At 42.7% G+C, this 24,102-nt stretch overlaps 1 protein-coding gene across 11 annotated transcripts in view; it reads left to right on the forward strand.

The window, feature by feature from the left end:
- Positions 1-24,102, forward strand: part of MTCL1 (microtubule crosslinking factor 1) — a 122,783-nt gene that overhangs the window by 9,962 nt on the left and 88,719 nt on the right. For all 11 annotated transcript variants that reach the window (XR_003902389.1, XM_029921518.1, XM_029921521.1 and 8 more), the window contains exon 3: positions 1,209-1,367. Coding sequence is in view for 10 of the 11 variants with exons in the window: in XM_029921518.1 (XP_029777378.1) it covers positions 1,209-1,367 (159 nt within the window). In the remaining variant the exon portion in view is untranslated. The remainder of the gene's footprint in view (positions 1-1,208; positions 1,368-24,102) is intronic.

Genomic DNA, 24,102 nt, shown 5'->3' on the forward strand with positions numbered 1-24,102 from the left:
CATTCTTTCTTCCTCTTATAGCTTATAGGGTGTATGTAGTCATGTGGCTTTGACAGCCCAAGATTTAAACCTGTCATATGAACTGCAATCTCAAAGCCTAAGGAAAAGAAATCATAGTAAGGGGTCTACAACTAAAAGATAAAAATAAAAAAATTGATAATCGCCACTTGGACTGACAGTTGTGTAGAATTATACAGAAATACCCTCTAAAGATCTGGAACATTAAAAAAAAAAATCTGTTGATAATCAATAAGGCTACTCATAAAGATCGACTATAATCTCTTAATGTTTTTATTGTTACTTAAGTTTCTAAAATGCAGAAAACCTGAAATGACCATAACCCAAGTGTAGAGGTTTGATTTAACCGAAGGAGAAATAGGATCATAACTAATTGTCTAAAGCTAATTGTCTGAGGTGTTTTGGAGAACCACTAGCAGAACTGGGAATGAGGTGAAGAAATTCCAGACTTTCTACCATTTGTTCTCTCCATGGGTAGTGTGGCTTCGCCTGTGCCATGATTATCAAATCATTTATCAAGAGATGAATTATGCATAATGTCCTCCTCATTATGGGAGCACTTATGAAATCTCATTTTGCCTTTCATTATGATAACAGGAAAAGACTCTTTGTAATTCTATCAAATCTATAAACCGCTAACAAAATGTCATTCAGTGGGATGTAAAGGTGATTTATATTTCTTTTGCAAAATCTTTTTCCTTGTTTCCTTTTAGAAGGTAAAAATGTTTAACCACTTTTTACATTCAGATATTTTACTATAGTAGTTTAAACTTGACTGTATCATTTTATGGGATTATTTTAATTTTTTTAAAGCAGGTAGGTTTGATATTGTCTTAGGGAGCAGAAATATTGATTGGTTGATTATTGTTATTGTTATTATTTCAAGTTTATCATTAAAGCACATGTGCCTGGGCAGAATTGGCATTCTTGCTGATACTCTGTAAAGAGGTAGGGCTATTCACAGTAGCCTTTTAATCCAGATACAGGTTGTATCCTTGCTCATAATCTGGATTTCATGTTTGAAACTAATACCCTCCTCCTTTAAAGATAGGCTTGTTAATATTGCCAGGGTCTTTGCCCTTTACTGTGATATCCTATCACTTAATGATTCTGCCTCTAAAGTTGTTCAAATGTGCCTTTAGCACACAGAAGCTTCACATTCTGATGATTATCTCTGTTGGTTGATACAGGTAGCCAAAGATGTATCTGTCAGATTGCACCATGAACTTGAAACTGTGGAGGAAAAGCGTGCTAAAGCTGAAGATGAAAACGAAAGTCTCCGACAGCAGATGATTGAAGTAGAAATATCTAAGCAGGCCCTCCAAAATGAGCTGGAGAGACTGAAAGAGGTAATCTCAAAATGTATGGGGATTTCTTTCTTGGGTTTAATTGTTCAGGGTTTGGGACATCAAGTGTCCCATTTGGTGAACTGTGGTTTATTTGTGTGGCCCAGAAACTAAGAATGGTTTTTACATTTTACATAACCTTATAAAACAACCACCACCACACAAAAATAAACTTAACAAAGCAAGGAAGACTGTGACAAAGACAGTATGTTGCTCGGAAAGCCTGAAATATTTGCTGTCTGGCCCTCTACAGAAAAGGCTTGGTGAACCATGGTCTAAAGCTATTTGTTTGTTTTTTTTAATTTCCATTCAGATGAGCTGGCCATTAATTTCTCTTACGGGTCCAAATGGAGTATATTATTACTAGAACACAAAATTAAGCAGTAGCTTTTTTTCTTGAGTCTTCTTTTCCAATGAGCTGGAAAATATGTTATGGTTGTCCATTAAAGCTGTATAAACAGATAATAGGTGTATGCCTCCTATAGCTGTTATTCAGCCAATATGGTTTAAACATAGGGTTTTTTTCTTTTTATTTTAGGGAGTGAATGTATTCTAGAACAGCGATCTAGCAAATGAGTATGTGTGTGTGTGTGTGTGTGTGGCTATGTGTATATACATTTGTAAATTTCCTTTGCATACAGTACTGCAAATCCTGTTTTGTTGTTGACTTCCATTATAAGATTAAAGTTGCATATTTTCTTGGAAAATATCCTGTGTATTGATGGAGTTAAAAGCTATTGGTTAAGGCTTTATGGTGATGGCTAAAGGCCGCATTATTACCTGTTAATAGCCTCAATTAGCTCATTTTCTCTTTGGAGAAGTTTCCTGATTCACAGAATCAGCCCTCATCCGTCCAGGTATCTATCGGAGCACACTTCATTCTGGCTCTGTACCAGGCCCTGGGGGTGCAGCTATGAAAATGGCAGAACAGCCTCTGCTACGAAGATGTTTACAGTGGACAGTTTGACACGTGGATAGCAAAACAAATAAATCACAGCAAAGAAGCTATGTTGCCACCTTTCTGCTTTCCCACCCCCATCCCCTCACAGCCACTCAGGTGCCCTGCTGTTCTCGGAGTCTGCGAGCGAGCAAGGGGTGGTGGACAACACTCTTTTCCCAGGGATCCACACCCCTGGGACTCAGTCCCTCACTTGGAGGTCTCTGCTGACATCTCCCCTCAGCCACCTTGCCCTCCACACTTGCACATTCAGGTTGCCCCTCCTGTTGCCCCTCCTGCCGCCCAGGTCTGTCTTCCCATAAGACACATTATGGATTTTGGTCAATTACTTGTACATTGTCAGCACTTGTCTGAAAATGCCATGGATTTTGTTTCTTTGTCGCCTTCACTAATGTGCCTCTAGGACTTGAGCTGTGTGGGAAGAGGAATTGTCTGTGTAGTTCATTGTGGGGTCCCTGTGCCGAGAACGGTGCTTCACATTTAGGCAGTGGTGGCATCAGGGGACCACAGGGCGGGGGAGTGAATGAAGGGTACAAATGTGGAGCTGTGGTGACCATAGCTTGCCTAGGGACGCAGTGAGCTTCACAGTGGAGGAGGTAGAGTCTGTGAATGTTCTTTCTTCATGGGTAACCCTTGCTCCTTAACTTACACATATACTTACTCCTATGACTGGGGGAATTTCTCCTCTCCTTGTGGGTCTCTTACCTCTACTAGTAATTTACTTCCTTTTGTCCTTTTTTTTTTTAAAGTTTATTTATTTGAAAGAGAGAGAGAGAGAGAGAGAGAGAGAGAGAGAGAGAGAGAGCAGGGGCAAAGAGGGGAGGGGGAGAGAGAATCCCAAGCAGGCTCCACACTGTCAGTGTAGAGCCCCATGCCAGGCTTGATCCCACAAACCACGAGTTCATGACCTGAGCTGAAATCAAGAGTCCAGGAGTCCAATGCTCAACCCACTGAGGCACCCAGGCACCCTCTTTCTTTCTCCTTTGACCTAAGTTTGCTAGAAGGTTTGCCGTAATAGTTTCTTTTCTCAAAATTTCCAGTTTGAACCTTACCTTGAGGGTATAGAAAACATCTTAGAAGCAGATTTTATAAGTTTCCTATGTGTGTATGCTTACCTATAAGTATATAAATTATGTATATACAAAAAAAAGGAAATAAATATACATTTAAAGCTAACAAAGCTTCTCTTGTACATGTCAGTGGATTTGTCTAGGACTTGGCATCAGGTCCCAAATAGTTCCTGAGGGAGAAGAAATGATTGCTGAATTTCAAAGCCAGGCAAGAGTGAGGCAAGGATCTTCAGATACCCGTGATGTTGGCTCAGGCTGGATGTATGCAGACGAGGTGACAGTGCCAGCCTCTCCCTTCCAGTAGGGTTAAAATTACAGAGATTGCTCACTTGGGATGCCATCAGTATTTTACCTCAAAGTTGCAATCAGGCTGGTCCGACTGCATATTTCCACCAGACTTCTGAACAAATCAGAAGAACTGACAGGAGTCTGAGGAGGGTAGATGTGGTAGACTGTGCTGGAGGCAGCAAACGACAGGACCCAGGCGATCCAGGGTCCAGGGGTGGTAGAGGATATGTTTATTGCAAAGTGCAGGCTGTGGTCTTCATGAATGGGTACTTTTTACTGATGCCAGAACAGAGTACGCCATGAGCTTTGCTCTCGGGTGAGGATACCATTTTCTCAATCTTGAGTTTTGCTTGGTGTTAAATTTCACCTCTGAAATTTCGTAAATGGGTAAGTCACATTCTGGAAAAGGCAAGGAGAGTTCGTGCATTTCCTGCATCTCTAAGGGACAGAAGTAGTCGCAGAGGACTGTGCACCCCCTGCCCCCCTCAGCCGCAGAGGTCGGTGAAATAGCTCATCTCTGTGCCCCTCCTGCTCTGTAGCTGCTGCCAGGGCTTCTCTCTAAACCTTCAGACTGCCTTGTCAGCTGCCTGGTGGACTTCCCCAAAATGAATTTTCCTAGCACTTCAAACTCAGCGTATCCAGAAATAGACTTGCCACCCTCGTCCCCACCTGAATCTTCTCCATCTTTCCCATTTGTGTTAATGGGGCCACTGTCCTGTTGGTCACTCAGGCTTAAGCAATTATCCTTAACCTCTCTTACTGATTCACACTGAGATCACCTGTTTTGGCTTCAGGTTCTGCTCTTCTCCTTTTGCTGTCTTAGGGAAATTTTTAGACTCTCTGTTCTATCCATACATTGACCAGTCTTTTGAGGGCTGACTCGATGCAATCAACACATTAAAGGCAGGTACTACTTCCAGTTTCTCCCTTCTCTGTTTTATTTTCTATGATTCCCCTAAATCTGACGGTGTGACTCTGTGCTTAAACATACAGACTTGCCCTGGCTCCCAGTTGTCTAACTCTGTAGCATGACACAGAGGACCCTTCCTGATGGGGGACCATCCCTGTCTCCCAGCTGGGTTTCCCACTCCACTGCTGTAAACCCTGGAGTGAAATAAAAGGCAGAAGAGCATGATGAGAAGAATCTGTGCCCTTTGGTCCACTTTGAACCAATAGAGTGGGTCTTAGAAAAGTCACTCTCTCCATTGATAGATAAGTAAGATGATTAAAGAGGGTTGGCGATATGAAACCATTTGGAATTACCCTTTCTGGTTAGCTAGTTTGCTCTCCTGCTTCCTTGTGCCTATTCACATCTTGGTCTGTGCGCCCAGCACCCGTATACTCTTCTACTTGTGCAAGCTCAAAACATTTTTGCCTTTTCTGGGGATATTTTTCTTCTAGTACTCAACTCTGTGGTAGAACATCTCAACAGGCTAAAACAGTTAATCTTAGCTTGGTTTCAACTTCTTAAAGATTGCCCAAGTTCTTCCTCTGAACAGTGTTTCATTCTACCAAAAATGTTTGAGTACTTATTATATGTTATTATATGTTAGACACAGTAATAACTGGCCAAGTTAGTTGGCACTTTCAAGGGACAGGGACATGTTCTAGATCATTCCAGGCAACTGGGATTTTTTTTTCTTATTGAGGTATAATTGACCTAAAACATTATATTAGTTTCAGGTGTACAACATACAAATATGCACAAATACAAACAGTATTTGTATATATTGCAAAATAATCACCAAATAACTGGTTAACATTCATTACTAAACACAAGTACAAAAATTTTTTCCGGTGATGAGAACTTCCAAGATCTACTCTCTTTGCAACTTTGAGATATGCAATATTGTTAATTATGGTCATTCTACTGTACAATACATCCCATAACTTATTTATGTTGTAACTGGAGTTTGTTTCTTTTGACTGCCTTTGCCTCTTTTACTCATCCACAATAGGGATTGTTGAATGAAGCTGCAGAGAATTAACTGGCAGTCAAATTGCTTTCATGAGAAATCGTTCAGTACCATTCAGGATATGATATTGATTCTGTGGGTTTGGTTGAGATTTCTTTTGTGCCTAGTAAATGGTTCAGATTTTGTGACTATCTCTTGAGTGCTTGAGAGGAAAGGGTAAGCCCCAATTTTGGGGTGAAGACTTTAAATCCATTAGCTTGAAGACTCAGACTTTACAACTCATAGCAAGTAGTACATTTTGTATCATCGCTCAAAATACAAACATAAAGGTTTCACAAAATAATGCTTATCTTTGCCATATGGGATGCATTTTGATACTTTAAATTCTATTCAGTTCTGTTTTTTAAATGGTGGTTACAAGTTTAATTTACAGTCCGTTAGTGGATTGATGCAATTTGGAAAAATTTTATTAGTCATTTGTTAATTGTGGTTGTTCAGAAATTTTATATCTTTATAGTTTTGTCTACTAAATATAGCTATTTATGATAAAGGTATGTTAAAATCTCCTGTTATAATTTTGTATTTAAGTTTTCTTGTAATCTGTCAAATTTTGCTTATATATTTTGAATATAAATGCATACAGATTAGAACTACTTTTGATGATGAATTATTCCCTTTATCTTTTGATAATGACCTCTTTATTCTAATGTATTCCTCTTTTTTATTATAAAGATTACTTTGCTTTTATGATGTATACCATATTTCTTTTGGTCAGTATTTGCCAGATATAGCTTTTTGGTGATTCTTTTGTTTCCATTTTTCTGTGTTGTTATGTTTTACATATATTTCTTATGAATAGTCTGTAGCTATCTTTAAAAATATGTAATCTGATAATATCTTCTTAAAATGTGAATTTAATCCATTTACATCTATGTGGTCATTGATGTGTTTGAATTTATTTTTATCACTGTTTTTTATGCTCTTAAACTCCATGCCCTTTTTTGTTTTTTATGTTGATTTCTCTTTGATTGATTTTTAAAATTCTCATATTGTCTTGCTTAAGAATTTGTACACTGTATTATTTTAATAATTACTCTTACATATTTAACATAGATATTTGACTTAACTATTAGTCCAAAACTAATTATTTCCATTCTTCTTCTGAATAATATAAGCATCTTAGAAAGCTTCAACTCAATCAACTCCTATCTTTTATGCTTTTATTACGTAATATCATTATAGTTTCATCTTTTTAAAACCATCCCCCCATAAGTTGGCTAATGTAATAGTTAATGCTTATTTAATTCATTTACACATTTTCCAGTCTGTCATCATTGCTTTTTGAGTGTTACTTCTTCCTTCTGAGTTCATTTTTCTTCTTGTTGATCTATTAACATATCTTTGAGTAGTTTTCTTTCAGTTAATGGTATTTCCTAAAAGTATTTTTATGTCATCCTCAGCCTTGAAAGATATTTAGTCAGGCAGAGAATACTAACACTTCGAAGATAGTATTTTCATTATCTTCTGACTCTATTTTGCTATCAAGAGGTCTGCTGTCAGATAATTCTCATTTCTGTAGATGATCTGTCTTTACTTCCTGGTTATTTTTATGCTTTTCTTTTGTGTTTGGTGTTCTATAGTTTCAATCAGGTGTATCTAGATTTATTTTTACATTTTATGGACTGCTCATTGTCAGTGTTTATATCTTTAATGAAATCTAAAAAGTTCTGTATTTGAATAATGTTCAGTAGTATTTCTTCTCTGTTCTCTGTATTACTTCCAGAATTCCTGTTAGTCGCATGTGGGAACTTTTGTTGATCATTCTTATTCTATCCTGCATTTTGGCTAACTGTCCTTGTTTGTTTTTTAAAATCTTCCTACCTCTTTGTGCTATATTTTGAATAATTTTTTCATTTCTTGTCAAGTTATAAATTATCTTCTTTACAAAATAATTACTGTTTTAGTCATCCACTAAGGTTTAAAAAAAATTTTTTTAACGTTGTTTATTCATTTTTGAGAGACAGAGACCGAGCACGAGTTGGGGAGGGGCAGAGAGAGGGGGAAGACACAGAATCTGCAGCAGGCTACAGGCTCCAAGCTGTCAGCACAGAGCAAGACTCAGGGCTCAAACTCACCAACTGTGAAATCATGACTTGAGCCAAAGTCAGATGCTTAACGGACTGACCCATCCATGTGTCCCATCATCTACTAAGTTTTCATTTTGGTGAGTTTACTTTTCATTATTAGCATTTTTAAAGTTTTGCTTGTTCTGTTTCATAACTTTCATTTTTCCTCATCTTCTATTATTTCTTCTTTAAAATTTGGAACATTTTAACGTCATCGCCTCTTTCAGTTTCTTCTGTTATCTTGAGTTCTTGGTGTTACTAATCCCTGTGTTTGTTGGATCTGCTGTCTGTCTTTAAAGTGGATTTTTTTTTTTTTATGAACTCTTCTTAGTGAGAATTTCCTGAAGTTTGTTGAAATGTTATCCGAGTAAGATTTTGTGTTGTTCTTTTCCAGTTGGCTCAGTAGTATTACTGGTCCAAATATAATTGTTAATTTTGGGCTTGTGAACTTGTGTGCCAAATGGATTGTGTCAAATGGATATCAGACTTGCATGTGGCACAGGACTAAATATTTTTATACTTAAAGGAGGTTTCCTTCCCCACCAACCAGTGTCCTGAGCAGAAGCTTATTACTCTCTCCCTCACTGATTTTTAGTTTACTTTCAGTGGTGTGCATCTCTTCAGTGGGTTGTCTGGTGCATTAATTGAAGAATCCTCTCATATCCATGGCTTTGAGGGCTTTTTCTGAGTGTAATAACTCCCATCATTCCCTCCTGCTCTCCACCCCCTAATCCCTTATGCATTTCTGACACTAGGGAATTTTCCTTTTGTGTCTATGTGAGTCAACTGTACATAAGTTTCTGCTTTTTATGTTTTCTTTAGCATTTCTACCTGTTTTGGGGGGGAGGGATCTGAGATAGTTCACTGTGCTATTTTGCCATATGTGACCCTTCCGGGTTCAGTGGAAGCTTTCCAGTAGCAGCTCTCAAGTGCCACAAGTAACCCCAGTGGTCTTCCAGCTCATGATTTAATGACTCAGCACTTTTGTCCCCGCCTCTTGGTTCATTTCCTTCCACCTTGCTATTCACCAGTTCCCTTTTGCCCTGGTTTTTCTTTCTTTCTTTCTTTTTTTTTTTTTTCCTCATGGATTTGGCTACCTCATGGCTTCTACTTACTGTATTCTCTGTAGGTATCTGACAGGGACTGAATGTTTTTGTCCCCACCGCCCTGCCAATTCATATGTTAAATTCTAATTCCCCTGAGATGGAATGGGGAACTGGATCCTTTGGGAGGTGATTGGATTATGAAGGTGGGATTAGTACCCTTATCAAAGAGACCCCAGAGTTTCCTTGCCCCTTCTACAACTTGAGGACACTGTGAGAAGATGGCCGTCTGTGAACCAGGAAGTGGGTTGTCACTAGACCCCAATCTGCCAGTGTTGTAGTATTTCTTTACCTCAGATACCCTGGGTTCCTTGTCTCTCCACTTCAAAGAATGAAGAGGTAGACACAAAATGAGCAGCAGGCAAAAGTTTATTAGAGTATAAGATTAGAAAGGAAGAACAGTAGGAAAGCTCTCTTTACAGAGAGGGGACATTCAAAAGTGAATGCTCATGGATTACAGGCAAGGGACTTTGTTTTATAAGGTTCTGGTCACCCCCCAGTTTCCTCCTTGTTCCTGCTGAGGTTCTACCCTTTTGGGCTTGATAGCTCCAGGTGCTGGGTTGTCCATTCCTGATTGGTTCGTTCCTATTGCAGGAGGGATGGTCTATGGCAATGCCATTCCTTGTGGGTCATACATTTCATTGTCTACCTGTTATTTTAGGTCTTCAGTCAAATTACTGAGGGGAACCTGATGGGGGTGGGAGGTAGGTGATGTCTGTTACATTCTTAAGAGGAAGCTTACACCTGAGGGGCTTTGCTGTGGTCAGAAGCTTCCAGCATTGTTCTAAAATATGTGTTTTTCCCCACCCAGGGACCTTGCATCCTAATCTGTCTCTTCTGCCTATTTTATCCTATCCTTTCCTATTATACCAGCACCATGATCTTAGGTGACCTAGCCATCAGAATTGAATCAGAGATAAAGATTTGTTCTTTAAGCCACCCAGTCCATAGTATTTGTGTTATAGCAGCCTGAACAGACTCAGTCCATTTTTCTGCTTTTTTCTCAACTAGTGGGTGAGGAGTTTTCTCTCTGTGTCAGTACATTCAAACTATCAGGCAGCTGGAAAGTCTGGAAACAGAGGTGTACAAACATGGTAAATTTTTATTGCTATTACACTATAGTTTAATAAGACTACACTATAGTTTAATAAGACATCATCTGTGTTTCCAGACTTTATGGTCTTCCTTATAAGAAAGAGATCAGCTTAAATGAGCCAGTGTAAAGCATCTTTGGGCAGAGTCCCCACTCCAGGGCCTCTCCTTAGACACTGACCAGGTTGTTGGCAGTTGCTGTGGGAGTCAGTCAGGGCCTCGATCCTGGCCCTGTCAGTGGCGGACGGCAGTGCAGGGTGTGCAGGGCACAGGCAGGTACTCTGTGTGCTCGCTCGGCAGGGTCCCCAAGATACCTCAGAAGGAATAAATAGCATCTGTTTCCATTCTCTGGTTTCATGAATTAGGAGGGCCAGGGGGACTCTAACTAGAGACTAGGAGGCAGGGAGAACTGCAGTGCCCTGAATGAGATCCCAGGAGCTGGCCTGCTAAGTTAGTAATGTGGTGAAATGGGATGGTGGTGGGAGCGGGAAGAATCAGGGTGTCTGGTTAAGTCTTCTTCCCAAACACTGAAACACGAGTAGAGTCTGGTGTGTGTGTGTGTGTGTGTGTGTGTGTGTGTGTGTGTGTGTGTGTACGTACGCATGCACGCACACCCATGCAGTGTCTGCACAGGACTCTGGAGGGACATGGTCTTTTGCATGTTCTGATGAGACCAGGAGGCAGGTATGGGAGTAGAATAGAGCCACGTCAACCAAGGGAATAAACACCGGGCCAGGGAATCCTGAGTTCAGAGGCTGGGGAAGATTAGGAACAGGGCAGCAGCTGCAGGAAGATTTGGCATAAATAATTGTGAGTGCTTAAGCTGTAAATGGAACCGTGTTGGTGTCTGGGAAGAAAGAGGGTGTGCGTGTTCAGTTAAACCATTATAAATAGTACTAATGGCTGATTTCACGCATTTGCTGGAAAGGCAGAGGGAGAGCCCATTACAGTCGATTCTGGTCACTCATGGTCACTTGGAGCCATTTCTTGTCAAAATTAAGAAGGAATCATCTTAAGGTTTTCTAGAAGGACCCACTGCACAGTGGTCCTCGTGCTCTCTCCCTTGGGCGTGGTGTTGCTTGGGCCTTGGCAGGCCTCATGCAATGCATGGGGCGGCTCATTTGCTGCTGCTCCTTGCTGGTGGGCAGTGGTGAGGGCTCTGGCAGGGGGATGGGGCTTGCCCAGGTTTGAGTTTTTGAAATGCTTTCATTTCTTAGGTTAAGTTACTATGTTAAGTTTTACTGTCAAAGGACTGTGTTACTTCCACATTGTGTGGCTAGTATGGTGGAGGAAAAAAAATGGTGGTGAGACAAAGGAAAGGGCGTTGCAAGGAGTGACTGAATTTGACGGCTCTCTTAGGATCAGATGTGCAGGCGCGCATGGCCAGACCTAGGCCTGGGGACCTCAGGCCTACTGAGTGTTGGAGCCAGAAGAATCCCCGAGATGAGTGAGCCAACCATCCTGTCACCTACATGAGGAAACCGAGGTCTGGGGGGGTTATGGATGGCACCTACCCCAGGTCTCCCAACACCTCTCTTCCGCTCCTTTTCCCCTCCAGACCTCAGCTCTAGACCTGCTCCTCTCTTCTCTGCAGGCCCAGAAGGGAGAGGCAGCTTCCCAGGTCAGAGTGGGAGGTGAGCGCTGTGGGGCCAGCTTGACCTGGGTCTTCAGGAGAACCTGCTCTGATGGGTTGGTGAGGAAAGGCACCTGTGTATTTGACCCATTAATGCTTCTGTATAAAATTAATTTCTACTTTTAGAAGTATTTATTAAGCTGCTGCTTTCATCTCTACTGGGAAAATTATAGGAAGAAGGTGAACAGAAATCATCTATGAAGAGAGTAAGGGCATGTCTCCCAACCTGCCCTACCACTTGCTCCCGTGGTAGCCCCCAGGCCCCTCCCCCTCCCATCCAGCTTGGTGGTGCCTGCCGTTCTTACCCCAGGACTCTGCCAAGATGCCTCTTCTACCTGTAGAAATGCTGCCGATCTTTAAGAGTCTTCGATAAATGCCACTTCCTCCTTGAAGCCTCCTGCAACACTTCTGACCTCTGAACATTCTCATAGGGTCAAACCATTACATGGTTGCTGGAAACAGTTTGAAAAGCAGAAGGAGAAAGTTTTCATTATGCTAACGTCCAAGGGATAGAGCTCGTTATTCATATGGAATTGGAAACATACGCCATATAGGTCTTAGTATTTATAGTATTTTGTAAAATTTTTTAATATTTATTTATTTTTGAGAGAGAGAGAGAGAGAGAGAGAGAGAGAGAGAGAGAGAGAGAGAGAGAGAGGCAGAGTGTGCGTGGGGGAGGGACAGGGAGAGGAGAGGCAGAATCTAAAGCAGGCTCCAGGCTCCGAGCTGTCAGCACAGAACCCGATGTGGGGCGCGAACCCACTAGCCATGAGACCATGACCTGAGCCAAAGTCAGATGCTTAACCAATTGAGCCACCCAGGTGTCCCAGTATAGTATTTTTTTTTAATTAAACTTTTAGTTTTGAGACTTGTAGATTCACATGCAGTTGTAAGAAATAATACGGGGGGCGGGGGGGGATGTCCCGTGTGCCCTTTACCCAGTTTCCTCCAGTGGTAAAGTCTAGTTTGGTGTCGTAACCAGGATAGAGATCTGATTCAGTCAAGCTATGTTACAGTTCCATCACAAGGATTCCTCACGCTGACCTCTTAGGGCCACGCCCACTTCCCCTTCTGTCCCCACCCCCATCCCTCATCCCTGGCAGCTGCTGTTTTCCCTTTCCATAATTTCATCATTTCAAGACTTACATAAATGGAATCATTCGGCGGGTAACCTTTAGGGACTGGCTTTCCTCACTCCGCAGCGTTCTCCAGAGGTTCATCCAGGTTGTTGCGCATGTCCTTCGTTGGTGCCGTGTTACTGTCTGCTGGTGTCCCAAGGTGTGCCCGCACGTGTGCCCGCACCACGGTGTTGAGGCATTCTCCCATTCGCTAGACGCAGGACATCCGGGTTGTTTCTAATTTAGGGCTTTGGGAATAATGTTGTCGTGAACATTTGTGTGAGGGTTTTGTGGGAACATAAGTCTTCATTTCTCTGGAATAAATGCCCAGGGGGGCTTATTTCCTGTAGTTGCATATTTCAGTTGCTTTTTTTTTTAATGTTTATTTTTCAGAGAGAGAACATGTGAGAGTGGGGGGAGGGGCAGAGAGAGGGAGGCAGAGGATCGGAAGCAGGCTCTGTGCTGACAGTAGAGAGAGCCTGATTCGTGACTCAAACTCATGAAATGTGAGATCATGAGCTGAGAAGTAAGAGAATTAATCGATGGAGCCCCCCGCAGCTGCCCCGCATATTTAGTTCTCTTAAGAAAGTGCCAGACTGTTTTCCAAGAGGGGCTGTACCATTTAACACTGCCACCAGCAATCAATGTGTGGTCCGGATTCTCGTCAATCCTCACTAGCATTTGGTGTTGTCACTGTTTTTTCCGTTAGTCATTCTGATAGGTGATCTCTCATGCTGGTTTTATTTTATTATTATTTTTTTAAGATTTTATTTTTAAGTAATCTCTACACCCGATGTGGGGCTCAAATTTACAATCCTGAGATCAGGACTCCCACAGTCTTCTGACTGGGCCTGCCAGGCACCCCTCCTTGTGGTTTTAATGCTCATTTCCCTAATGGCTAATGATGTTGGGCATAGTTTTATGTGACCTTTGCCATCTGTATTTCCTCTTTGGTGAAAAGTCTATGTCTTTTTGCCCATTTTCTAATTGGATTGCTCGTTTGTTTTACTTTTTTAAAAACTATTGTTGAATTTTCAGAGTTTGTTCTATATTCTAGATGTGCTTTGCAAATATTCTCTTACACTCCAAGCCTTTTATCCATTCAGTGTGGTCTTTCTCCCTCCTGGCATACGTTTTAAATTTTGATGATGTTCAATTTATAAATATTTCCTTTTATGGTACCAATTCTAAATGCTCTTTAATTAGCCCTAGATTCTGAATATTTTCTCCTAGTTTTTGAAATGTTTTATGGTTTTATGTTTTACATTTAAGTTTAAATCCATGGCCTCCTTTTGAATTCACTTTGGATATGGCAAGAGACTTCCTTCGGTCAAGTTCATTTTTTGTGCCTACTATGTCTCATTGACCAGCACCATTTGTTGAAAAGGTTATTTTTCCTCCACTAAATTACCAAAACTTGGCCAAAACTCAGTTGGACATATCTGTGTAGGCCTGTTTCTGGGTTCTCTGTTCTGTCCCACTGATCTCTGCTAATACAGCCCTGATTACGTAGCAGTATAGATCTTGAAAGTGCCCTTCCTGGTACAATGTCTGCTCCAACTAGCAGTTTGAGAGTCTCGTTGGATCCTTCAGTGGCATTTCGGACCACCTGCATCTCTGCCTTACGGGATTACCTGCATGTGTCTGCACATCCCAGCCCTTATCATTCAGTAAATATTTGTTGAACGAGTGAAAGTTTCATCATCTTTATTCCTCCTTGAGAAAGAGCCACACCATATTTGCAGATCTCGGGTGAGGGGTTTCTGATTCTGTAAATGATTACATCAGGACAGTTAATACAAACCAGTAATTCCACTCTAGGTCAAGTATTTTGACAGTGACTATGTGTGGGTCATGAAATCAGCCTGTTTGGTTAGTGATAAGGAGAACTGCTTCTGCTGGGCAGCTTCCTGTGTACTCAGACAGGCTCAGGGTGTCCGCTGCTGGGGTCCTTCCACACCCAGCTGCTCCCTGGGAGCTGGGTGGGCTCCTCCGTAACTGTTCTTGCGCGTGCCACCCGCAGGCGCTGTGGGCACGCTCAGATGGTCTTTCAGGCAGAGGATGGCCTCTTTGGGATGGCCATGTCAGGAGCAGTGATGCTGTCTGTGTGAGCAGCCTTTGGTTTGCGGGCCACATTCCCTTCCCCCAGAGGTCTGAGACCCAGCCGTTTCTCCTCTTCCCTCCATACAACCTTTCTTGGCAGACAGGAATCTTTTATAATGTGGGGTGTGGGCGCCTGGGTGGCTCAGTTGGTTAAGTGTCCAGCTTCGGCTCAGGTCATGATCTCATGATTTGTGGGTTCGAGTCTGCGTCAGGCTCTGTGCTGACAGCTAGCTCAGAGCCTGGAGCCTGCTTCAGATTCTGTGTCTCCCTCTCTCTCTGACCCTCCCCTGCTTGCGCTGTCTCTCAAAAATACATTTAAAAAACATTTAAATATATATATATAATGCAGGGTGTACCGCTGAAACTTGTTGCCCACTGCTGTGTGAGCAGTAGGCTGGAACTTGTGAATTGCAGTGAAATACACACTGTGTCCACAGTGCTTGTCTTTAAAAGTAATGAAAATATAGACAGAGTACATATTTCTGTCCTCGACTTCACTAGTGTGTTAAATGCATCAAGTGTGTTATGGGACTAAATGAAAAATACTTCTCTTTTCATTTTACATTTGATACTTCAGTCTGTCAGATTTATATGCGAGGAGCCATGTCATTGATGGGATACAATTTAGGTAACTTGTCTTCAAATGCAGAGTCAGAGAAATAGAAATGCTTAGAAATACTGCATGGTATTATCTATTTCCTGAGTGTACTTTCTGGGTATTTCTCTGACTCAAGTGAGAGTCATCATATGTTGAGTGGTATGATTATGAGCTAGATAAGCAGTTTTCCTTTTCCCCCTAGGAATCAAAAATCACTCAGCATTGCAAAGACATCAAGGTATACATCCGTACTGTTACACAAGCATACCGGATGTCTTGTTGTTGAGCAATTGATCAAGCAGTGTTTGAATTTCTGATGTATGGATGAGCCTCAGAGAAAAGGAGAGACCCTAACCGTTCCCAGGGCACTTTTCCTCATGGTTTATTTGTGCGGGTTGGTTAATCCTTTGACTGAAAGAACATTCATTTGGGATGGTTGGGTTCTCATTTTCCCCCCAGGATCACAGGTGTTCGTTCTCATGACCCACAGTAATTGTACTGGAACAAGGGAATGTAGAAAATGTGGGATGCGTTCATTGGGCGGTTAGCATTCGCGTTTGCTTTTGGATGCAGATGCAAGCTGATCGCCCAGGCAAAGCAGTGTGTGTTTTTATTTGCATATTTATGTTTGTTCCTTTCTCTCTCTCTCTCTCTCTCTCTTTTTAGAGAAAAGAGAGATAGAGAATGAGAGGGGGAGAGAGACAGAGGGAGAGAGAGAAAGTCCTCAGCAGGCTTCACGCCCAGTGAGTAGCCTGATGTGGGGCTCCGTCCCATGACCATGAGATCATGGCTTGAGCTGAAATCAACAGTCAGAGGCTATAACTGACTGAGCAACCCAGGCGCCCCATCTACTTAATTCTGAAGAGTTGGAGTAGACCCTTGTCAGCTGTCCTCCCGTCACACGTGGCTTCATCTCTCTGGCCAGAGGTGTGGAGTGAGCAGGAGGGCAGTTCAGGGAAACCAGCGGTGGGACGTCAGAGCACCAGGCATTTCTCCGCAGTCAGTTCAGTGACCACATAGAGAGTCGGGATGTGAAGGGGCTCCTAAGAAAAGTAGGATTTAAAGATGTAATTTTATGCAACAGCAGCTTTCTGTTTTGGTCTAATGTGTGTGTTTTAAAACACTTTTGATGACCAAGAGCTTTAAACTCCTCATTGTGGAAGGTTTTCTTGTGTCATGTGAAGGCAGTTTTCCCACTGGCTAACCCACCCCATGTGGGGGCTGGGCCAGGCCATTCTTTGCTTCTCAGATTTGAAGCAACACTGGGAGTTTCATGTTTATTTCCCAGGGTTCTCTTGTATAACATTTTTGGTTTGGGTTTGGATTTATTTTTAAACAAGGTTACTCATGGGGTCACCTAAGTGAGGCGGCCCAGATGTCACATAACCATCCTGGACACCCCACACATTGAAATCACTTGGGTTTCTTAAGCCTCAGTACTATGAACCTCCTAGATTGGATAATTCTTTGTAGTGGGGCACTGGCCTGTGCATTGCAAGATGATTCACAACATTCCTGGCCTCTCTCTACTATATGCAAGGAACAGCCCTTCCCCCATTTGTGACAAGGTCGGGCATTGCCAAATGTCCTTGGGAGGGGGGCCAAAATTTTCCCTAGTGGAGCACTACAGAGAGAGATAAGCAAATGAAACACTAAGCAATACACTTCTCCTTTCAACCTCCCTTCCGCCCCCACCGCCCTGGGAGCTTCAGAGGAAGGGTTCTCACTGACCCCAGTGAACAATAGTGATGTGGATACATTTGGCCATTACCACAGTGTCAGGTTCTTTCCTCTAGAAGAAGGATTTGGGGGCGCCTGGGTGGCTCAGTTGGTTAAACAGCCGACTTCCACTCAGGTCATGATATCACGGTTCCTGCATTCGACCCCACATTGGGCTCTGTGCTGACAAGTCAGAGTCTGGAGCCTGCTTCAGATTCTGTGTCTCCCTCTCTCTTGGCCCCTCCCCCACTCATGCTCTGTTTCGATCTCAGTAATAAAAAATAAATAAATAAATAAATAAATGTTATGAAAGAAGGATTTGTTTGGCAAGAGTGTGAAGCGACTATACAAGTTTTGTTCTAACACCATAGGAAATCTCTCTTATCCCTCTTCTTACTGTATGTGGCTTCAAGTCCTGCAAGTCCAGAGCTTGGTTAACTCCTCTGGTTTCTGGAGGGCTGGCTGGCCTGTGTTTTCTAACTCTGAAGAGGTGAGTCAGAGGTGGGCGCTGTAGACCTGCCTTTGCTCTCTACTGCTTGCATGACCTCCTCGGAGGTGCCCTTTGACATGATTGTGTAGACATGTGGGTCTTTTCTTTGCAGAAGGATTAGAGAGCAGTGGTGCTCAGGGCAGGTTCTGACAAGGTGCACCTTGCACCACCCACTTTCATTAGGTAGTGAAACGGACCTCACCCTTGTGTGTGTGTGTGTGTGTGTGTGTGTGTGTGCGCGCGCGCGTGCAGAGGCGAACTCTTTACCTCCTCCTCCCCACCTTGTGATGCCTCTCCCTGGCCGCACAGCAGAATCCTTGAGGAGCTTTTAAGAATCCTGATGCCCAGGTGACACCCAGGCCAGTTACATCACCACCTCCGGAGGTGAGACCTGGGCATCCCGTGGTTTTTTAAATTTCCTGGGTGATTTTTAGATCTGCTGTGATCACTACCATGAGATATGGTGTGTCTGAAGCATCCATAATCATATCTAATTATTTCCCACACAGGAGAGGTGCTGTGGGGTTGTTAGGTTAAGAAGGTGAAATAAGAGCTTTCTAGAAGAGGCATTTGGGGAAGATGAGGCCTTGGAGCGACCTCTTTTCCATCAAACTGTCTGTAACCCCAGACAGTGGAGCTACAGCTGTAATTGTTCTAGCGAGGACTCACAGTGTCGTGCTCTCTATGTTTGTGACTGCAGAAGTTGTAAAGGGCAGTGACTGTGTGGCTTCCTGTCCACTAATTACTGTTTTCCTAAAACAAGTTGGAGGCCAGATTCTAGCATGCATGTGACAGTGGGGAGAGTCCGTCTGCAGTTTATTTTAGCCTGCAAATTCTCACTCTTCACCACCCCTGAGCTTTCCCCCTCTTCTGCCATCTTCCCCTTACACTCACTTAGAGAGCACACCTTTTGAGTGCCTCAGATTGTGCCGATCACGTGTGGCTCTGTCTCTACAGGGCAGCGGTGGGACTGCAGCCCTCATTAGAATGTGTCTGTGTCTCCATGTCAGTCTGTCCCTTCCTCCTGCCAGCCTCCAACAGCCTCTGTGCCTCGCTTGGGCCTCTGAAACCAAGCCACTTCAGTGCTGAGATTTCGTAATATTCACCTGCCCTGGGTGGTGTTGGAACACACTGGCAGGAGGTGGAGGGAAGAGGTGAAGGGTGGATTGCTAGCCACGGGGACCTCTCTCTGCTTCAGGCAGAGGGAAGATGCCGGTGGAGCCCCTGGAACTGAATGATGAGAGGGTAACATTGACTTTATAAGGGACAGAGCAAGTACTTTTTTTTTTTTTTTAAATCAAAATGCCTTTCCCTTTCTGGAAGAGAAGCGGGGGCTTCTGTGTGAAATGTCAAAAAATGCCCACTATTACATTTTAAGGCTGTGTACATGCCTTAAATGTACATGTACAAAGAAATAAAGAAGAGAAAAAATGGGGTGCATCTCATTTTTTAATCCTATGTCACAGAATCAGTCTGGGAATAGCCATTTCCATTGACTAACCACATGCCGCTGTCATCGATGAAAACATATAATATTAAGAGCAAATAAAACAGGCTGCCAATTGAATTAGGACATACTGTGGATCAAAGCATGCGACCTGAGTTCAGAGATGTTAAAATGCTAATAAATATAATAATATATATTAAAATATATTTTTTAATTCCCCTGGATAAGCCCTATTATGTCTCATGCCCAAATTACTTTCCACTTGAGTTAGGTACCTAAGAAAACATGAAGGGATTTTAAAACATTCCTGTAAGACTAAGGAAGACTTTGTTGTAGCGCCTTTTTAGAAAAGTCCCGTAACCTGTACTGAACACTGCCCTTCATATTCTCTCCTGTGAAGTAGAAAAGTCCTGGGAGGCCAGCCATTCACACAAAGGTTTCTCCTTTACCTTCTTCTTAAAAACAACAAACAGACAAAGTAAGCTTAGTAAGGTAGTTGGCATTCATTATAGAGTTTTGTTTAGTTCTTGCACTAGGCTCTGTTTTGACATTTAGTAGTAAAGAATTTAAACAGACAGGGAAGTTTAAAGTTAATGAGTTTTAAGGTTATGTTTCAAGAAAGTAATAAGAAGTGGCCTATGGTCATGTTACTTCTGCCTGTATTTAAAGACCAGCTGGTTTAGGGGCCCTGGGTGGCCCAGTCGGTTAAGCATCTGACTTTGGCTTAGGTCATGATCTCACGGTTCGTGGGTTTGAGCCCCGTGTCAGGCTCTGTGCTGACAGCAAGGAGCCTGCTTGGGATTCTCTCTCTCCTCCCCCTCTCTCTGCCCCTTCTCCCTCAACATAAATAAATAAAATTAAAAAAAAAAAGACGACGACTGGTGGATTAGATGGCATGGCGTGAGGCAGATGCCACGGCCCTGGCGGCCTGAGCTGGCTGTCGGGGGAGCTGTCTTCAGAACTGAATTGACAGCAGGTGAACTGAGCAGAAACCCATGAAGACACCAAGCAGGTGCCTAACTCAAGGGCAGCTGGGCTGGGGGGTGTCTCATAAATTTGAATACACTTCGTCATCCTCTAAGCGCTGAAGAAATTGATCGGATTTGAGTCCCATGACACATGGAGGAGGAAAACAGCCCTTAATGCCTTCAGAAGGGTTTGAACTCACGAACTGTGAGCTCATGACCTGAGGTGAAGTCAGACACTCAACCGACTGAGCCACCCAGTTGCCCCTATATTCTTACTGTGCATTTACTGTTCTCCTAAACGAGAGCATTTCCTTCTGACATTGTGACTTGCTGACATTTAGGGTCACCCTCCCTACCCTCCACCCCTAGTCTTAAGCTTCCATTTGTTTTTCTTTTAATTGTAAGTACTGATGTTGATTCACCGTTTAGATCTACATTTACCACCTTGAGTTTCTTTCCGGGTTCTGTTTCCCTCTTGCTAGAACTCATTTTTTTAGTGTTATTTCAGCAAGTGTGAGTAGTAGATCATTTCTAAAAGAAGCCTTTGTAATTCTAAAAAATAAAAAAAAGGAATTATTTTGTCTCTACTCTGAAATAATAATTTGGTAGAGAATTTTAGGTTAAGAGTTGATCACGTCTTAGTACTTCTGAAGGTAAAATTCCATTATTTTTTGGTATCTGTTTTTGGTATTTATTTTGGGGTGTCTGTCAGTAGCTGTTAGCCTATTGTTATTCTCTGTCAGTAATCTGACTTCTTCCTCTGGTTTCTTTTAAGATTTCCTTGTTATTGCTTTATTATGAGGAGTCTCGATGTAAATCCCTTTGGGATATTAGTACGCTTTCCGAATCATTTCTTATGGTTAGGATCACTTGAGTGTAATGGTGCAGCCTGCCTGGTTCAAGGTATATTTGCCTGCTGTCTGGGTCCAGTCGGTTGGCATTGTCTTTCAGGCCCATATGAAGGTACACAGACCTAGAGCAAAAGACTCCAGTCAGAGCCTTTAGAAGTTAAAATCGGTATCCACTAAACACAGGCTCTCTGAGGCAGCCATCATGTAACTCTTACTGGAGTGCATCCAGTCTAAAAAATTCTCACAGTTCTCACTTTTCTTATTTCTCTTTCAGTACTATTCAAGAAGTAACAATTTAGTCAGTGATGTCATGGCTAATGATATTTCCCTCCAAATATGTCTTGGCTGGTCTCTCATTTCCATACTAAAGGACTCCATTCTCTCCGGCAGCCTTCTGATTGAGAAGCTTGGGAGCCCATTTTCTGTCTCCACTCTGAGTTTAGTTTCTTTTTTTAAATTTTATTTTTAATGTTTATTTTTGAAAGAGAGAGAGAGAGAGAGCCAGGAGGGGCAGAGAGAGGGAGACACAGAAACTGAAACAGGCTCCAGGCTCTGAGCTGTCAGCACAGACCGTAGTGTGGGGCTCAAACTCACAAACCATGAGATCATGACCCTAGCTGAAGTCAGACCCTTAACGGACTGAGCCACCCAAATGCCCCTAGTTCAGTTTCTAAAAGATAGTTTTATGCACTACCTGCTGTAAGGCAGTGTTGTCATTCTAGTTAAGTTTTTCTATGCACTAATAATGTCTTTGTATTTATAGGTATCACAGATGTATTTTTGTCCCCAGTTTACATATAGTAGGAAACTCCCAGAAAGAGCAAGGAAGGCAATATTTTGTCTTCTCTTGCAAAATTAGTTTTTATAGTTCTTTTGTATTCTTAATGTGGATCCTTGTGGGTTTAAGCATGATTTTTTTGAGGTGGTGGTCTTTAATATTTTGAGAAACGTTGGCCAGTAAACACAAATAATTAGAACATGACGTTGGGGAAGATTGTGAAGGTCTTGTTGACCTCATATGATTTGCAGAGAACAAAGACAAGGCATTTCTTTTGCTTTCAGAATAGGAAGCAGAGCTCTTTCTTTTGAGATTCCCCTCCTATCCTTCCACACAATCCACAGTTTGCCCAAAAATTGCCTTTTAAAATCTGGTTAGACCTACCTGTTCTGCATATAAGATAGAACACGATGCTTTGGCTGTCAGAAGGGGACTCACAGAGTCCTCTGTGGCTGACTTCTACCCTGAATGGCTCTGTAGCAGCTGTTACACTGCAGCTAGCCAGGCCTGTCGGAGTGAGAAACCACATGAAGAACCTTGAGTAGCAGATACTGTATTAAAGTGAGGGCCCACTTAGCTCGAAGAAGACATTCTTAAAGTCTGGAAATGGTGAATTTCAGTGGATGTTATATGTTCATCCAAAAAATGTACCCTGGGGGCACCTGGGTGGTTCACCCAATTGAGTGCCCTACCTGGCTCAGGTCATGATATCATGGCAGGCGAGTTCAAGCCCTGCATACGGCTCGCTGCTGTCAGAGCAGAGCCCATTTTGGTCCTCTGTTCCCCTGTCTCTCTCCCCGCTCCCCCGCTCACACATGCTCTCTCAAAAATAAATAAACATAAAGTGTTGGGACACCAGTAAGGGGCAAGCAGGGACTGCTGCAGCAGGAAGCACGCATCCGTTTACCCCCACCCCCCTGCAGGATTGGGGTGTGTGCATGTGCCTGTTCGCAGTGGGGGGAGGGGCAGCGGCAGAAAGGTGTTCAGCCAGGAGCATGAATGACTTTCCCTTAGAAATCCCTGTGTGTATCTATGGTAGTTATAAGACATTTTATCCTAGATGGGATGTTTTCTCCATGTTATTAAGATACATTTTCCAGAGACCAACATCGGCATCTCTGTCTTTTATTCAGAGAGGCCAGAGTAATTCAGAAACTGACGGGGTCAGGGAGAGCATCACCTTGATGAAATAGCACGGTCGGACCCCAGGCCTCTGTCAGAGGGAGGGAGGTCTGTGTGCATGTTTAAGGGCCATATGTAGAGTTGCTGCAAATATCTATGATTGTAAAGAGGCGAAAGCAACATTTCCTTTCTCAGAGTTCTAAGACTGTTGGAAACACATTGGGAAACATGTTAATGTCTCCTAGAGCCCATGCTGCTGAGCGAGTTTGGAAGCAAAACTGTCTTCACTGTTAGTTAGGAAAGAAACAGTTGTATGTTACCCTTTCACTCACTTCTCTTTATCAAGGTGGTTCTTCCACTAACCACAGTCCAATCTTTAGTGTTCTCTTATGCATTTGCATTCAGGGAAGCAGCAGTCTGCTCAGGCATGAGAAGTCCTTGAGAAATAAGGTAGTGGCCATTTCGGGCTAGTGCTTCATTCATGCTTTGGTTTTATTTGCACTTGATAGCTCTTGCAGCAAGCTGTTTGATTGTTTTATCATCCATTGGACAGATGCCCCGAAGCCCAAGGAGATTCAAGAACTTCATCTTAGATCATTAATTTAAAAAGCCACACTACTGCTGGGCTATAAGTTTCCTCAGGCTGAGACTGTGGTCTTCGTTATTGTATCCATGGGACCAGGGTGACACCTGGGACAGTTTGGTGAATGGAATTGAAAACCGCATCACGATGGCTCTTGTGCTTCTATGTCTTCTCCCCATAGATGCAGTGTTCTCTTCATTAAGCACCCCAGACTCTCTCCTTCTGCACAGGAGGGCTAGGGCCCAGAATGACTAAGTGACATGGTCAGGATGTCTCTTGAGTCCCAGTCAACTGCTCTGGCCTTATGCATGAAGACACTTGGTTTTGTGAACCTTTTGAAGTGGGATGAGTGGCTGGCTTGTGGGTTGTAGGATTCTTGCCTTGAAGTGTTGATCAAGTCTGCAAACATTATATGGACGTGATAGCAACAGCGTAACTAAATAAAAGATTATAGGGGAAAAAATCATGGGATGGGAAAAGTAAATGGAATAACAGCTAAATAGAAAACTATGAGAGATGAGGGGTGTCAACTAAATGCACACACAAAGCAGGGGGACATGAGGGGAAATCAGAAAAAACAGCAATGATTTGCTTTTGTGCCAAGCAGTACAGACTCACATATCAGTTAATGGATGCAGTAAATTTCGATGTGCTTGCTATTCAGGAGTTTATTTCTCAGTGCACTTGGTGGCCATCCAGGGGCTCATCAAATCAAGTTAATGGAAAGTTAAATGGCTCTTGGAACAAGCTGGCTAGAGGCAGCTGGAAGCCCGGG

The sequence above is a fragment of the Suricata suricatta genome, chromosome 14 (genome assembly GCF_006229205.1).
Source record: "Suricata suricatta isolate VVHF042 chromosome 14, meerkat_22Aug2017_6uvM2_HiC, whole genome shotgun sequence".
NCBI classification, from domain to species: Eukaryota; Metazoa; Chordata; class Mammalia; order Carnivora; family Herpestidae; genus Suricata; species Suricata suricatta.